This window comes from Acomys russatus, chromosome 23 (assembly GCF_903995435.1).
Source record: "Acomys russatus chromosome 23, mAcoRus1.1, whole genome shotgun sequence".
Classification (NCBI taxonomy): Eukaryota; Metazoa; Chordata; class Mammalia; order Rodentia; family Muridae; genus Acomys; species Acomys russatus.
The window spans coordinates 39,303,788-39,320,178 of NC_067159.1; the positions used below are offsets into that span (position 1 = coordinate 39,303,788).

At 43.6% G+C, this 16,391-nt stretch overlaps 1 protein-coding gene across 1 annotated transcript; it reads right to left on the bottom strand.

The window, feature by feature from the left end:
* Positions 1-418: 418 nt before the first annotated feature.
* Positions 419-15,971, bottom strand: C23H4orf17 (chromosome 23 C4orf17 homolog). The gene is made up of 9 exons (XM_051165719.1): positions 15,842-15,971; positions 11,630-11,833; positions 8,471-8,532; positions 6,204-6,347; positions 4,763-4,844; positions 3,721-3,789; positions 3,537-3,675; positions 2,023-2,066; positions 419-606 (listed from the first exon to the last, which is right to left on the bottom strand). The coding sequence occupies exons 1-9, from the start codon at positions 15,969-15,971 to the stop codon at positions 419-421; spliced, it is 1,062 nt and encodes a 353-aa protein (XP_051021676.1).
* Positions 15,972-16,391: the final 420 nt, after the last annotated feature.

Sequence of the window (16,391 nt, forward strand, 5' to 3'; positions counted from 1 at the left end):
TAAAGAAAATTGTTATATTTTTTTTCGTGGAGGGGAGATGAGAATTTTTCCATAGTAGTCTCCAAACATGGAAATGCTGTAGATTGCCAAAATTGGTTCAAATTCTCAAGCTTCAGCACTCTATTCTAATTATGGATGGTTTTCATGTATTGGCCCTATGCTTACGTACTAATCCTGTTAGCGCAGGACAGGACAGGATGGGAAAGAGCATTATATAACCATACATCTTGTACGTGGATTAAAACTCACTACAAACAAAGATAGTTTTCATCAATATTTATTTCTAGCATTATATACACGTGTTTTTAAAAGACTTAGACGCGCTACCATATTGAGGAGCATTTGGTTATATTTAAAACTACTTTGGTGCTCTGTCAGTGTGAAGCTCATCTTTGTGAAAGGACTGACGTGTTCCTTTCTAACTCTGAGGTGTTAAAGGATAGAATGCTCCTTGAGGGCTGTACCCTTGCACACTCCTTGCTGACACTGGTTTGGCTGACCCGCTGTCCACAGTGTGGGACCGGAGAGGAGACTTCAGATTGCTGAAATATTCTGTAACAGGTATTTTCGTCTTGTTTCTTCTTAGAAACAATGGGGTCTCAGCCCCTGAAATAGGGAAAAAAAAAAAAATCTAAATAAGACCATAATCAAAAGACTGAAGAAAAAAAAAAAAGGACTGAACACAGCTTCTGCCTTGTTGTATTATTGAGTGGTATGGGGTTTAAAAACAAAACAAAACAAAACAAGGGAGCTGGAGAGATGGCTCAGAAGTTAAGAGCACTGGCTGTTCTTCCAGAGAGTTCAATTCCCAGCAACCACATGGTGGCTCAGAACCATCTATAATGAGATCTAGTGCCCTCTTCTGGCGAGCAGGCACACATGCAGGCAGAACATTGTATGTATAATAAATTAAATAAATGTTTGAAAAACAAAACAAGCCTGAAAATTAGAGGAAAAACAGAGTCATAATAGTCTATTCATTTTTACCATGCTCACCTTCAATGACATTTTGTGCTAACATACATGATCTGTTTTCTCGCTCTTAGAGGTGTTGGTGGGGATGACTTAGAGTTGGTGTATAAGCATGTTGAGGCAGTGACTAGACCAGTGAGATAAAGACCTGTTTTCCTGACAAGTGAAACAGTCACAGCTAGCCCAGAAAAGGTTTGGAGATTCTGAAGCAGCGAGCTCATAGAGTCTTAACTAAATGTGTGTCTCGGCAGGGTAGATCTGTGTGTGGGCATGAGGGAGACTTAAGTTGACTAGAAACCACCATGATCCCCTGATCCCCGAGTGAGAATCTGATAGGAGAGACCAGGAGGAAAGGGCCCACCCTCGAGCAAGAGGCAGGGTTGGCTTTCCAATACTAGCTGCACTTGTTCTTGTAAAGCCACTTTGGGATTTGGTCAAAGAAAACCTGGAGAAACAAGTCAGAGTTTTATATTTGAGGCCTGCGGATGTACTTGACAGCTGCTCTGTTGTCAGCCTCCAGAGAGGCTGCTGTTGGGCTACTGAGGACCAAAGGAGGGCTATTGTGTCTCCCTGATCTAAACTGTAGGCTGGTACAGGGCTTCTGACTGTCTTTCAGCTGCCTTGAGGGGTACCTGTCTGGGGTTGCTGCAGTTGTATTCTTTTCTCTGGTCTCCTCGATTTTCTTTATGGTGAAAGCATTTAGGTCCATGACAGTTAAACTGGGTAGAGTTCACTGTGAAGTCCCTGTGTCTGTGTGGCTCAGCAATCCTGTTCAGTGAGTGAGTGTGACCACTTGCAGCACCTACCATCTGACTGTGTTTTCAGAGTGGTTTTTTGTTGTTTGTTTGGTTTTGGGGGGGGGTTGTTTTGTTTTGTTTTGTCCCCAAGGACACTTTTTGTCAGATTTATTTGGGCAGATACATTTCTGAAGAGTGGAGCTGAAAACCACGCTTAAGCTTTAAAAGGAAACTGGGTTTCCTTTAAAAGCAAAGATCTTTAGCACCTACTGATTTCTTATACCATCTGCAAACAGCACAAATTGTACTTAACCTTGTGATACCGCCTTACTTCTTTCGGATCCTTGACTTGACATTCTAAATCAATTGGAAAAAAAAAAAAAAAAGAATTTGAGAGCTAGTAATAGATTATTGCGTCAGCAAGCTAATGGCATTGATCTTAAACATGCTATCCCAACGCTTGCTTTAAATTACTTGCCAGCGACAAATTGCTTTGAGCAAATATCTAACAGGACTGTCATAAGCCACTTCCTGAAGGAGGTCATCTCTTACTGTGTCCTCCTTTCTGACTGCATGGAGACTTAATGGTGCAGACAAGGTAGAATGAACCTTCTTTAAAGTAACATATTGCTTTCATCATATTCTTTCTGAAACTTTACATTTAACCCAACTTTTAATTATAAACCAACAAAATGTTCTCTACCAGCCTAACCCATTTTTCTTCAACATAAATGGATGCATGTTTCCTTTGTTTGTTATTTGTGTTGTTTTTGAGGCCGAGTCTTGCTATGTAGTCCACGAACGCCTTTAATCCCAGCACTCGGGAGGCAGAGGCAGGCGGATCGTTGTGAGTTCGAGGCCAGCCTGGTCTACAAAGTGAGTCCAGGATGGCCAAGGCTACACAGAGAAACCCTGTCTTGAAAAACCAAAAAAAAAAAAAAAAAAAAAAAAAAGTCAAAACTCTTGCTTCAGTCTCCACAGAGCTGAGATTACAGATGTTGTGCCTTAAGAAATGTTTCTTCTAAAAAAAGCTTCCAAATGGCTTAGTAATTTTTTTTTTTTCTCTCTCTTTGGAACTTCCCAAGAGTATATCAGTGAAAATCAGTTGAAATGACTTATTTTTGTCTTCATTGCTTTACAGTAAAATCCATTCTTGGATAATAGTAGTGTTTAACAAACTATACCTAAGACTAATAATAGTTTCAGTTTCTGTTATGGTTTGCATGTTTAAACCCCTTTAAAGCCCTTGGGGCTGGAAAGATGGTTCAGTGGTTAAGAAAACCTACAGCTCTTGTAGAAAACCGAAGTTTGGTTCTCAGCACCTTCACCAAGAGGCTCGTAAGCTTCTTCTGTGACTTAGGTATAGGGGAATCCAACTCTTCTGGCCTCTTTGGTCATAGCACTTATGTACACATGCGCATGTGCACGTGCACGAGCGCGCGCGTGCACTCACACACACAGACACACAGACCCCACATTTTAAAATGACCTTAAAAAACTTTTAAAAGCCGTATTCCCCGCCCCCTCTAGATTTCTGGATGTCTAGTCTTACTTTGCCATTAGTGAAAAAGAATTTTCCTCAAAAGAAAAAGGTTCATAGCTAAAGAACGCAGCCTCTGCCAAAATGTTCTGAACAGTGGAACTGAGGACAACTTTGCTATCACCGGTGAAAATGAAAGAAAACAATTACATATGTGCAGTCACTTACTAGAAGGACCAGAGACTTAAAACCTCAGCAGTTGAAAGAGAAAACAAAAGAGAGAGAGAGAGTGTGTGTCTGTGAAGTCTGTGTCCAGGGTCCCCTGGGTGGCGTCTGCATTTGATCACCTGGGTGCCTGACGTCCTTCTCGAGACCCAGTCACCCCCCTCCGTCTGGCGGGTGGATTTTGCAGCGCTTTGGTTGTGGCGGGTTTCACAGCTGTGGGCAGCTTCCTGGGCTCCGCTGTTGCTGCTGCTGCTGTTGCTGCTGCTGCTGCTGCTGCTGCTGCTGCTGCTGTAGCCTGGAGGTTGCCTCTGCGGCTGGCCAACAGGTTTATCTCCGCCAGTTCAGAATGAATCAAAGACGATACCCACTCCTTTTCTGCTTTGGGGGGAAGAGAGGTTGGAGAGCATGAAAGTCACTGTTGTCACACTGACTAGAAGTGCGGGCTTGTTCCTTTTTAAGTTAGCAATGGGTTTCATTATGTCATTGTCATCCTCCCTCCCTACCTCTCGCTGGTCCCCTGGGCATTATGCATGGATGCGCAAGGCCCTCACCTTCCTCTCACAGACACACAAATGTACCCACATGCACGTTTTAAAAAGGAGTTATTGCTTGGAGAACTTATCAAATATCATCTGATTTTAAAAAGCCGCTCCTCCCCACCCCCTGCAGAAATAGAAAATTGTCTCCAATTAAAAGGTAGTCTTGAACTCTGTAGCAAAGCACTGTTTTTCCAAAATGTTCTCCATTCTCAGAGCATGTCCCCCAAACCAGTATCACTCGTTAGCATCAACTAGGAGCTTGTTACAAAAGCTGACTCTTGGAGCCCAAGTAGGAGGTTTGGGCTCAGTATGATGATCAGCTGGTTTGAGGCTAGCTGCTGAGTGCTGTCTGGATTGCCCTGCTTGAGAGAGAATGGTGTTTTCATGACACATGCCAGGGACAGCCCAAAGGAAGCCAGGAGCAGCTGCATCATTAGCTAAGATTAAGTCCTCATAGTTACTAGGAGTCTGAAACATGGAAGGCCATGCTGCCACCATCCACAGCAGAGGAAGGAAACAAGCCTGTGTTCAGATTCCGCAGCAGGCCAGAGGATATGCTCAGGGAGGGCCATTTCACACAACGTGGAGGAGATGCGGAGACCAGCCATATGCACGCTTCGTATTCCGTTTGAGACTCACTACACTGATTACCTGGATGGCCAGCATGTATCAGGTAGGTATTCAGGCTCACAGGAACTCTGGGCAAATAATTTTTTTCAAATTTATTTGAAAGTCCCAGGAAGAAAACTCCAGTTTGGCATATTTGTCATCCCAAGGTCGGTTCCTGCAAATGCTCCTCTTAACCTCACCTTTGTTACTTGTGTGAAGCAGCCACTGCAGAACCTCTGCCAGAGAGTCGGTGTGCAAAATGTCACAGAGCTTTGCCAGGATCTGACAGGGAACATCAGAGGCGCACAGTGAGGAAGTAATAGTACCAGGTTTCCTTCTCTTTCTTTAGAATCTCATCTCCCTAAGTGGGAGGTGTACTCTGTGTACGTGATACTTGGGCCATTTGGGGTCTCGTTGGAGAGCCACATTTCAGACAGTGCAAAGGGGAGTCAGTGAAAACATTGTCAGTACAAGTGATGCTTCTTGTCATGCTGTGTCTGTTTGGTTCTAATATTCTAACATTCTAATAGGAGCAACTTAATTTCAGGAGAGGGGTGGGGTGGTTCCAACAGGAATTTACCAGTCACAGAAGTTGTTCATCTGGCTGCTTTCTTCTTACTGTGGCTAAGAAGGATGTGACATGAGCTGGATGGTGCTGTAGTCTTTGAATACAGTGTTGGGCACGCTGAGACTGGAATCTAAATCCCTTCAGTCAATATGAAACCACACTTGAGGTTCTGGGAAGGGGTTCTCACAGGGTTTCTCCGTGTAGCCTTAGCTATCCTGGACTTGCTTTGTAGACCAGGCTGGCCTGGAACTCAGAGACCCACCTGTCCCTGCCTCTCAGAGTGCTGTGATTGCAGGCATGCACCACCGCCCAGCTTCTCCCCATAATTTGAATGCTCTAATTTTTACTATTTCTGAGATTCCAGTTACACAAATATTAGAATACTCAATATATTCCTATAGATCAGTAAGGCTTGTTTATATTTTATATCTACTTTAGTTTGGGTAGATTTTTATTAGAAAAAACCAAAAAGTGTTTAAATTTGTTAATATTTATGTATATGTAATGTGTGTGTGTGTGTGTGTGTGTGTGTGTGCAGGCATGTGTGCACATATACACACATGCGTGTGGAAGCCAAAGGTTGACTTTGGGTGTCTCCCTCAGTTATTCTCCCCACTAACTCGGTTTTTTAGGCTAAATGTAGCAATTACCCTAGTTTCACTGTCATGAAGCCAAATAACTAAAAGCAGCTTATTCATATATTCTTCCCATTTCTGTGGTGGTTTACAATGGAGGCTGTCCTGAGAGAATCCAGCATTTTGTACCCAGTATCATATACCTGAGACACTGCCACTCAGTCTCCTCCAGTGTGTGTGTGTGTGTGTGTGTGTGTGTGTGTGTGTGTGTGTGTGTGTGTGTGTGTTCATGCTGCTTCTGAGTTCCAGATTTTTTTAAAAAAAGATTTATTTATTATGTACACAGCATCCTGCCCGCCAGCAGAGGGCGCTAGATCTTATCATAGATGGTTGTGAGCCACCATGTGGTTGCTGGGAATTGAACTCAGGACCTTCAGAAGAGCTGCCAGTGCTCTTAACCTCTGATCCATCTCTCCAGTCCCCAGCCTTGCCTCTTACTTTTATCTCCTGGTCCAGATAGTTTGGTATGCACACAGTGTTTTTATCCTCATCGGTCTTGGCGCTCATCACTTCTGAGTACCGGCAGGCAGGAGCAGAGCACATCCTTGGAGGCAGCAGTGAGTCTTTAGCTTTAAACTCATCCTAAGTCAAAGAATCGTATGTTTGGCATACAGTTTTACACTTCCATGTAAATTAAATGCAAAGCTAATAAGAAACTTTTAGCTTTGTTTAAACATTTTAAAGTACATTTACTTAGCTGGTGTGTGTGTGTGTGTGTGTGTGTGTGTGTGTGTGTGTGTGTGTGTGTGTATTTGAGAGTTTGCTTGCACACAAGCACGACACACTACATATGTTGCTGCAGGAGAACGTTCAGTTCTTGCCGTGGGTCCTGGGTCTTTACCCCAGGTCAGTCAGGCTTGGCAGCAAGTACATTTACACTTAGACTCCTCTCACAGGCCAGAGAAACATTTTTCTTCAATAAGATAACCACAAAGGCAAAGTGATGTTAATAATTTTAAGCATCCTTTAAACTCTACCAAACATTTGTGTTTGGAGGCAAAGCAGACGCTGACATATTACTACCTTTGGCTGAGATCATTTAAGGCCCTTGATGAAACTCAAGACAAGACAAGAGTTTAAATGTTGAACGTGAAATGTTCTTGTATGTTGCTGTTGCAGGCAGTGATCAGCTCCTGCACATGAGGCACGTGTTGAGTTGGGAAGGGCGCCTTTATCACCAGGAAGGCGTGAAGATTCCTGTTTTGTCTATGAAGAGACTTGATTATGTGAGCTGTGCTTCCTTTTCTGCTAAGAGCTGGAGATATAGAATTAGGAGCTATTTTTTCCCCTCTTTATTAGTTGAGGAAGAAATAGAAAGGCCAGTTGTGGGGTGAGCTGGAAATATAGTCTTCCATTTAAGTAACAGCAACAACAAAAGGTGAGGGCTTTATGCCCAAAAGAGCTACAAAAGCCTTGGTTCTCACTGCCTGTTCCAGGAAAGGGTTTTAACCACCGTCAGCCATGGCTGATACTGACCAACACACCAAGCTAATGAGGAAACGAGTCAGCCTGGACTGGGATGACAAACTGAAACTGTACTTCACTTCAGTTAGCTAAAACCTAAAGCCAGTGTCGAGGGAGGAAGTGGAGAAAACAGAAAGCAGAAAACAACTTGGCTGTACTTCAAGATGTAGGCACAAAACTGTCTAAGAGGCAGTTATTGTATTTGCAGTTACTGGCCAGGAGGGAAACAAGTATGTATACAAAAACTGTGTGTGGGTGCTTATCTTAGCTTTGCCAAAAGATGGACATGACCGAAATGCCCTTCAACAGGTGACTTCAACCCGTGAGACAACCGAATCCTGAGCATCTTGGCATTGACAAGAATCAATATAGCAACTTAAATAGATCTGAGAATACGCCTGCTGAGTGAAGCTTGATCTTGAAAGAGAATTGCATGTGGTCTCCCTTACATAAAAGTGAAACACCTCTGCCTCTTTAGTGGATCAACATTTGTCTTTGGGAGGACCAGGTTTATGAACGAGGGACCCTGGGAGCTGTGGGACCGGGGGACGCATGCCCAGAGCTAGAGTGGGATCGAGGTGTGTTCAAACCCCAGAAATCTTGTCCTGAGATCAGCAGGAGTAGGCTCAATCCCTACCCTGCCCTGGGCACATGTGTCCTGGTGCCACACCTTCACCCCCTTGGAGGAGGTCAGGTAGCCTGGTAGCCAGGTTAAACTTTTTCTCTCTTGATAAGGTCATGTCCAGCAGCACCTGCAATTGAGGCATCCTTGGCACCCTATACCCCAGAAAGCCCCTACCCACACCCAAGGATTTAAGTGCTTTGTTTCCCCCCAATTAAATAAGCTGTCTCACTGAAGCTGTCTCCCAAGATGTCAGTTTCTGACAGCACTCACAACCACCCTCTTTTACCCCTGGCAGTTCCTGCCTCTGCTTTCCCCTCTCAGGATCCACTGAAAGCCAATGGTGCTGTAACGGGCAGGTAGGGAAACAGCCTGAACACAGGAGGGAGCCCATGGAGCTGGGAGATGTGTCCATCCTCCTGTTTTGGGTGCTGCTTCCCAGGAGGGTATATGTGTACTTGTCCAGATCCATCAGATGGTGTATTTTCGATGTGAACATTTTATGTCATGTTAGCTATATATTCATAAAGCTGTAAACACAGTGTGAAAGAGGCCTCTAGGAAGGCCCGTAAAGAGGAACTCGTGCTGGAAGCCAAAGCTGCAGTAGTGGTCCCTTTACCTTAATCACTAAGGGATTGTCACTGGAGGTTTTGAAGCACTCATTGGTTTTTCTGCACGGCTCTGAAAGAAATTGGGAAAATACAGTTAAATTAAATCAAAGCATTTTCCATCCATGCTTTATGTATTAGTTGCTAAACAGCCTAGTCTATCCAAACTTAAATTAAACTCAGCTCTGGCATATGTGTGCATATCAGGAAACCTGTGATGAAAACTGTGTATAGTAACATTATACAAGCGTATTTATGTTTTTAAAAAATACTGAGTCCATCCCCAGCATGAAAAGATGGAAACATGTTGCGAACTAACCTCCCTCCCTCCTTCCCTCTCTCCCTCCCTCCTTCCCTCCCTCCCTCCCTTCCTCTCTATCTTCCCCTTCTCCCATCTCATTCTCACACCACTACCCAGACAAGCTGCCTGACTCAGCTTCCCACGTGACTAAGGTTACAGGTCTCTACCAAAAGTCTTGGCTACTCCAACCTTTCTTGATTCAGTTAAACTGATTGTAGGCGTAGACTCTTACTGTGGGTTCCTTATCCATGCGCCTGTCCCTGATATATAGTAGGCAATTTGCATGCGTTTGCCCCAAAGACAGAAGATTTGCACTGGGCTGTAACTGTATTCTTTGTTTTATTTGTTTCTCATCCTTTCAACCCTGTCACTCATCTGTGGTCTAACTAAATCCATCTCAGCCCGAAATCGTCCACAGTTTTGCTTGGCTTCCTTTCTGCTGACATGAAGATATGTCTTCTCTAAGCAAAGCCATACTTTTGCACCATTTTTAAATAAAGGCTTTGTGCATAATCTCCATAGTAACAAAATCTATCATTTCTGTCTGAAGAGAGGTGGTTACTTCTGGTAATGAGCATCGTTCTGGTTGGTGACCAAGTTCAGGCAACAAACAGTCTTATGACTGGTGAATTTGTTCAGGTCATGAATGCAGTGTTCTGGCTGGTGACTAGGTTAAATCAGTGCTCCGTTGCCAGAAACAAAAACTACTCTTTTTTATTAGTTTTTTTTTTTTTTTTTTTTTTTTTTTTTTTTGGTTTTTCGAGACAGGGTTTCTCTGTGTAGCCTTGGCCATCCTGAACTCACTTTGTAGACCAGGCTGGCCTCGAACTCACAGCAATCCACCTGCCTCTGCCTCCCTAGTGCTGGGATTAAAGGCATGCACCACCATGCCCGGCTTAACTACTTTGTTTTAAATTAGGTAACATAAGGAACTGAGCATGTGTAGGACTTGGAAGATGTAGGGTATAAACGTTTGTCTTTGAGGTCTAGAAGTCAGAGTGGCAGCCTTGCTCAACCCACAATCACCGAGGAGGAGAAGCTCAACGTGGAATTCCCTGGATCGATCAGGTTGGCCTGTGAATGTGTCTGTGAGGGATTGTCTTGACTGTTGTAATTGACATGGGAAACCTAGCTTGAAAGTGGGCCGAGACAATCCTTGGTTTGGTCACTGAACTCTGTCACATTAAAGAAGGCTAACTGAGCACAGCCATGTTTTCTCTCTGCTCTTGACTGTAGCTGTCATGTGGCCACCCATCTCAATCTTGACTGTAGCTGTCATGTGGCCAGCCATCTCATCTCTTCTGCTCCAACTTCCCCGCAGTGATGGACTGTAACCAAGAATTGTGACCTAAAACAAACCCTTTCTCCCCTAAGCTGCTTTTCCTCAGAGTATTTAGTCGCAGCAACACAAGTAAACTAGGACAGACATTAGTACCAAGGAAGTGAGGTCACTGCGGTGATAAAGCAGTGTTGGGGGCTAGAGAGGTGATGGCTGGGTGGTAAGAGCCCTGGATTCTCTTGCAGAGGACCTAGGTTCAGTTCTAGCATGCAATAGTGGCTCACAACCATCTGTAATTCCAGTACCAGGGAATAATTGGATGCTTTCTTTTCAGCCCTGGGCACCAGACACACAGCTGACGCACACAAATCTATGCAGGCAAAACATCCATGCATGTAAAACAAAGCAAATCTAAAAACAAAAGTTTCCACTGAGCATGCTGCTTTTCTACTTCTGGACTGTTTTGTGGGAAGAGTGTGGATGCTTTTGGTATATTGATCTAGGAAAGCCATTGCATATGGAGACAGTTTGATGGGCCAATCTAGTGGGAGCTTGGAGGACATAAGCATCCGTTAATGTATTTAACCATCTACCAAAGGCCAGATACTGCATGTGGGCCGGAGGGAAAGATAAGAGTTGGATGAACACAAAAGGCAACGTCATCAGGGCATGGCTCTATGGAAGTGAGCGTGGGAGATGTGTACACACATTTCCATCCCCGTGTGTTTACTGGACCCACCTTTGTCTGGTTTTCGTTTTGTTTTGTTTTGTTGTTAATCAGTACTGGCTGCACTCATATCTGATGTCTCCCAGCTAGTTACTTTTCCCTTCACCAGGACCTGACAGAAGCACATTAGAGGAGGAAAGACGTATTCCCGCGCGTGGTTCAAGTCCCTTGCAGGAAGGCTTAGTAGCGGAGTGTAAGACAGCTGTGGAGGCAGGAAGCAGGGAGGGTGGATGACCGTGCTCCGCTGGCTTCTTTCTTCTTTCCCTACTTTTATTCAGTCGGAGACATCCAGTGTGTGCCGTGCTGCCATCCACGTTCCCTGCTTAGCCACATTCTCCATAGACCCCGTCCTCAACATGTCAGACATGTGTCACTAGCTATCCCAAATCCCATCAAGAGCTGACATTAGAAATCAATCATCACACTTTCTAAAGACTGAACACCATGCCTACACCAAACCTGGCCTGGACACAGTAACAACAGCAACAACAACAACAAATAGAATTTGTTAACAATAGTGTCTTAGCAGGTTGCCAAGAAGAGACTTGATAACCCTATGAGCATATACAGGAGGAGGTAAACCCCTTAGGAACAGTCATAGGGGAGGGGAATAATGGGAAAATGGGAGGGAGGGAAGAATGGGAGGATACAAGGGATGGGATAAACATTGAGATATAACAAGAATAAATTAATAAAAAATTTAAAAAAAAAATAGTGTCTTATGAATTACGTTAGGGGAATGTAAATTGTCTATGATGAATAACCTATCTCATAAGTTGCTCCAGCTCTTGAAGCAATCAGATTTCTCTCCAGTTATTTGCAAGAGGCCTAAGAACACATTTCACTTCTTTAGAGGGACTCACCAGACTGAGGCCTTGCAGGAACTTTGTTTTGCACCGGTGATAGCCCTCGGACAGGGCTGTCCAGGGCTGCGGTGCTGGGTGGGTTGCTGAATTTGGTTAATGGCGTCTCATTCCTCTCTAAGAGGGTCTGCTGGCTGGCGCCACACAACAGTCTGAGAGGGACGTCATCGTCATTGACAGTGCAGATTGGGATGTTGTTCAAACCTGCACGAATAGGGATAACCATTTGTTTGTCTGTTAACAGACCTGTTCAGAAAACACCCAGCACGCACCGGCCCGTAACGTGCTTGTGTCTCCCACAGCACTTATCCATGGTCCCATTAAATCTGTTTGTAATCTGTTTGTCAGAGCTGCGCTAGGCAGTGAGCCTCATGGATGGGGGTTTTGCCCGCTTTGTTTACCATCTGTTCCCAGTACTCAGTGCCTGGCAGAAAGCGGGTGAGATTTGATGGTTGACTGGCTGGAGGACACTACCAGCTGTTTTATTTGGTTACGTACCTCAAACTTTACTACTAGTAACTCTCTAGATAGAAATGAGAATTTTTTTTGAAGACACCATCAAATGTTAAGATTATACTTTAAACACTAGAGTAGTGACGGGCCCAGGTACACAGTAAAAAAAAAAAAAAAAAAATTCATGCCAAATTAAATATAGGCAAGCTTACACACAAATATGTCAGTGGAAACCCCTGATTTCTCTTTTAATTGTGCTTTTAAAAAGAAAACATGCAGTGTGTGTATCATGTGTGTTGGAGGACCTTCACAGAACAGCCCTCTCTGTCTACTTTGTTTCTTTTTTGTAGTGGCTCTTTCCATATCCACATATTAATGTGCACACCTGGCAACCTCACATCAGACAGAAATATGAAAAAAAAAATTCAGATTCCATCAATTCAACAGTCAGGAAAGACCTACTTTTCAAAGGTGTAAAGGGATGAGAACAGCCTGACAGAGGTTTGAGAGTCCAGTGAGGCATTACATGACTGACAGCTGCTGAGGAGAGGGGGAATTCCACCCAGCTGTGAAGAAGACCCATCCTCCAGCAGAGAAGAGAGGCCACGCCCAAGGTAGGGAGTGTCAAGTGCCTGCCCTTGAGCTTATAAAGGCTTCCTTGTCTGAGAGCTGAGCAAAAGCTTCGACCTCATGGCCCTTAGTCTCTGATTGATATACAATCTCTAATGGGAGAGTGTTTTTGTTGTCTTGTTTGTTCTTTTTGTCCAGGGCAACTGTTTTCTTAGCGGATGACTACCCTTTAACAATTAGGAAGTTTAAAATGACAGAAATGCTTAAGAAAAATGAATATTCTACTTTGCTTTTCTGTTGCTGTAATAAAAGACCATGACCGAAAACATATGGGGAAAGGATTTGTTCAGACATCGCAGTGCCCCATGAAGAGCAGGCAGAGCTCAAGGAAGGGATCTAGAGGCAGGAACTGAGGCAGAGGCCATCTCTCCCACTGACATGAGGATCAATGGTTGACTCTTAGGGCTCAGGCTACATCTTCTCTGTCTGGAAATTTCCTTTTGGCTGAAGGGAGCTCTCACTGCACAACAAAGCACTGACAGCACCCGGTACCTGGCTGATGGAAGTCACAAAGGCCTCAAGTCCTTACCCTATATGGGGTCACCCTAGACCCGTTCTCCCTTGTGGCCTCTGTGACATCCCTGTGGCATTTTACCCTCACTGTCTTGCTTAGTTCTGCTTCCTGCATTTCCTTCGTAGATGTTGTTCCACAAAGCATGTCCAAATAAAGGCTTCTTGACACACATTCCCAGATCAGTATCCTCAGAGAACCTAATTTAAGAAAACTTCTCTTGAGGAAATTATAGAGTACTCTGCCAAAGTATCATGTGACAGTCTAGACTGGGGATGTGGGGCCTAGGAAATCTTTTGAAGTGATGTTTAAACCAATATCTGAAAAATGAGAAATAGCAATTAATGAGGGAGTCAGAACTTGCAAAGGGCTTGGCATATCTTCAGGGAACCTGGGTAAGCCGATAAGGCGCATGCGTATAGGAGCAGGACATACACAGGATGAGTAATAGGAGGCAGAAGCCACATCACAGGATTAGACAATATTATCATGAATGCCTCTTGGGGGGGGCTGTTAGCAGGATGTCTAAAGAGCCAGACTTATACTGTAATTATGATTCTTGTGGTTGTTTCATGGAGAATGACAATGCAGTCGGCCTCACTGAACTGAATTCGATGTTTGACCAGAATGTGATCTTGGTAAGATTGTTGGTTTTGCTGGTATATTTTCTACACCCAGAGCATGGGTTAATCTGTTAGACCATTCAGGGTCTGCTGAGGGAAATGGCTCCAGCTCCTCCCCTTAGCTTCCCTGTTTCACCAGAGACAACACATGTTCTTGTCATGATAACCTCAGGTGGTGAAAGGAAGCATCCCAGGTTCATGTGGGATCTGCTTTCTCTGTACTTTATTCCAGCTGATTATCGGGATGTTTGTTTTGTTTGTTTTCTTGAACATTGTCTCCAGCCTCACATCTAGGGTTGCTTTTGTATAGCAGGGATATTCATATTTGGACAAGATTGGCAGCCTTCTAATTCTTTATTTCCAGGATCTACCCATTTCTATTAAAAGATGGTTCATTTTTATTATGAAAATATTTTCACTTTTTTTTAAAAAACAGAAATATGACTAGTTTTCATCTATATGGGGTTGTTATACCTTATTGAGGTATTTCTTCCTCAGTTAAGGGCATGCCTGCCTTCTACTCAATTCTTTGATGCTCTTTTCTGTGTTGATACCTTTGCTGTCACCTCCCATGTCAGAGCCACAGCACAGGACTATTGTGACCAGGCTCTGCCTGAATAATCACTCCAAGTCAGTGTTTGTTGAACACACTTATTGAGGAAGCAAGGTGGGTGTAGTAGAAATGAGTCTCAGGAAAGGACATGAGAGGCTAAGGGTTAACCCACCAGCTGAGGTGGCTTTCGTGGGAGGTGTCCCACAGTTAGCCCATCTGGGGGGTGAACTGACTGGTTCGCTGTATCTAGTACCAACAGTTCTGTTTGTTTTCCATGTACTTTGTAATCTTGAGAAATCTGCCCCGATACATGCAGAAAGCATATATGCTTTTATTCTTCAGTACAGGGGGAGCTACTACCAATGTCTGATTTCCAAGGGGCTTGCTACAGAAAGTTAAAATAAGGAAATGGGAAAGGTAAGAAGGGAGGCAGGTAAAGGGGAAGAGAAGAGAGGAGGAGAGGAAGGAGAGACAAATTACATGCAAGGCCTTGGGCTCCATACCAGCATATATACATTTATATATACATATATGTGCACACACACATGCTTCACTTGGGTTTATGTTTAAATCTAGACATGGGTGTTGTGATGGCTGTTCCTGTTTGTCAACTTGACTACACCTGGAACTAGCTAAAATTCAGAAATGGTAGGGCACACCTGTGAGAGATTTCCCTCCCTTAATTCCATCATTTGAAGTGGGAAGATCCACTTGTAATCTGGATCTTTGAGGTGGGAAGACACCTCTTATCTGGGCCACACCTTCTGCTGGAGGCCTATATAAAGGACACGGAGGAAGGAAGCTCTCTCTTTTTCGCCTTCTTTGTCCTGCCATTGCTAGCAAGTCCATTCCTTTACTAGCTTTAAATCCATTTCTTCAGGGTTCTGGAATATTTTGTAGAGCAGCTGAAGCACTTAGCCTTATAGGCTGAGCAATTACTGGATTCTTGGACAGATTTGTAGACAGCCATTGTTAGATTAGCTGTGCCATAGCCTACAAATCATTCTAATAAATCCCAGATAGATAGATAGATAGATAGATAGATAGATAGATAGACAGACAGACAGACAGACAGACAGGTGAAAGAAAGATGGATGGATTCATTCTGTAAGTTCTGTTACACTAGAAAATCCTGACTAATACAGGTGTGAAGGTAGTTAAGATATTAAAATATGTTAAGACAGTTGGTCAATGCTACCTTGAGGTTCCTAAATGATATCCCAGACTTTGAGTACTTTGGCCATTTCCCCAGGCTCCTGTCCCAACACAAGCAATCTATCGGCTAATGTCTGGCAGAGAAGATACCTACAAATGTCTATAGGCAGTAAGACATGGCTTCTGGTATCTAAGCCTCTGACCTTACCAATACCTAAATATTTTAAGTAAGAGTTACAGGTTGTATATGGAGGAGGAAAATAGTTGAGTATCTGGAGTCCCATTACCTTTAATGTGGCAGACTCTTCTCGGATGAGGCGTGTGCCTGACTACAAAGCAGCTGTCATTTCTCGCCATCAGGCTGCCTTTGCACTCTGAGTGAAGAGCAGATGTCGGGGATCTGAGGGTCCGGTTCATGGCCTGTTGGTTTTCCTTCTCCACAACAATTGCCACAAAAGTTCTTGGGATCTATCCAACTTGATGGGCTGCACTCACAGATGAGCTGCCACCCTGAAATCACAGAATGACAATCATCCTGAGAAGAGATACTTGACATTCACTTGTCTCTCAAAATTTTTCCATCTTTGCATTAAATTATTTCTCATGTCAAAACAATGTGAGGAAAACAAACACAAGTGAACAAAGAAGAATAATGGGAGGTTGTTTTGCTGTCAAATCAAACTTTTATAAATACTCTAGGTCTGAATGAAACATAAGCTCCCCTGGGAAAGAAAGTACTTAAAAAAAAAAAAGTGAACTGTATTCTACTTTTAATTGTATTTAAGATCATTGTTGTCTTACAAGGAAATTATTATTTATGTTCTTGAAGTAAATTTA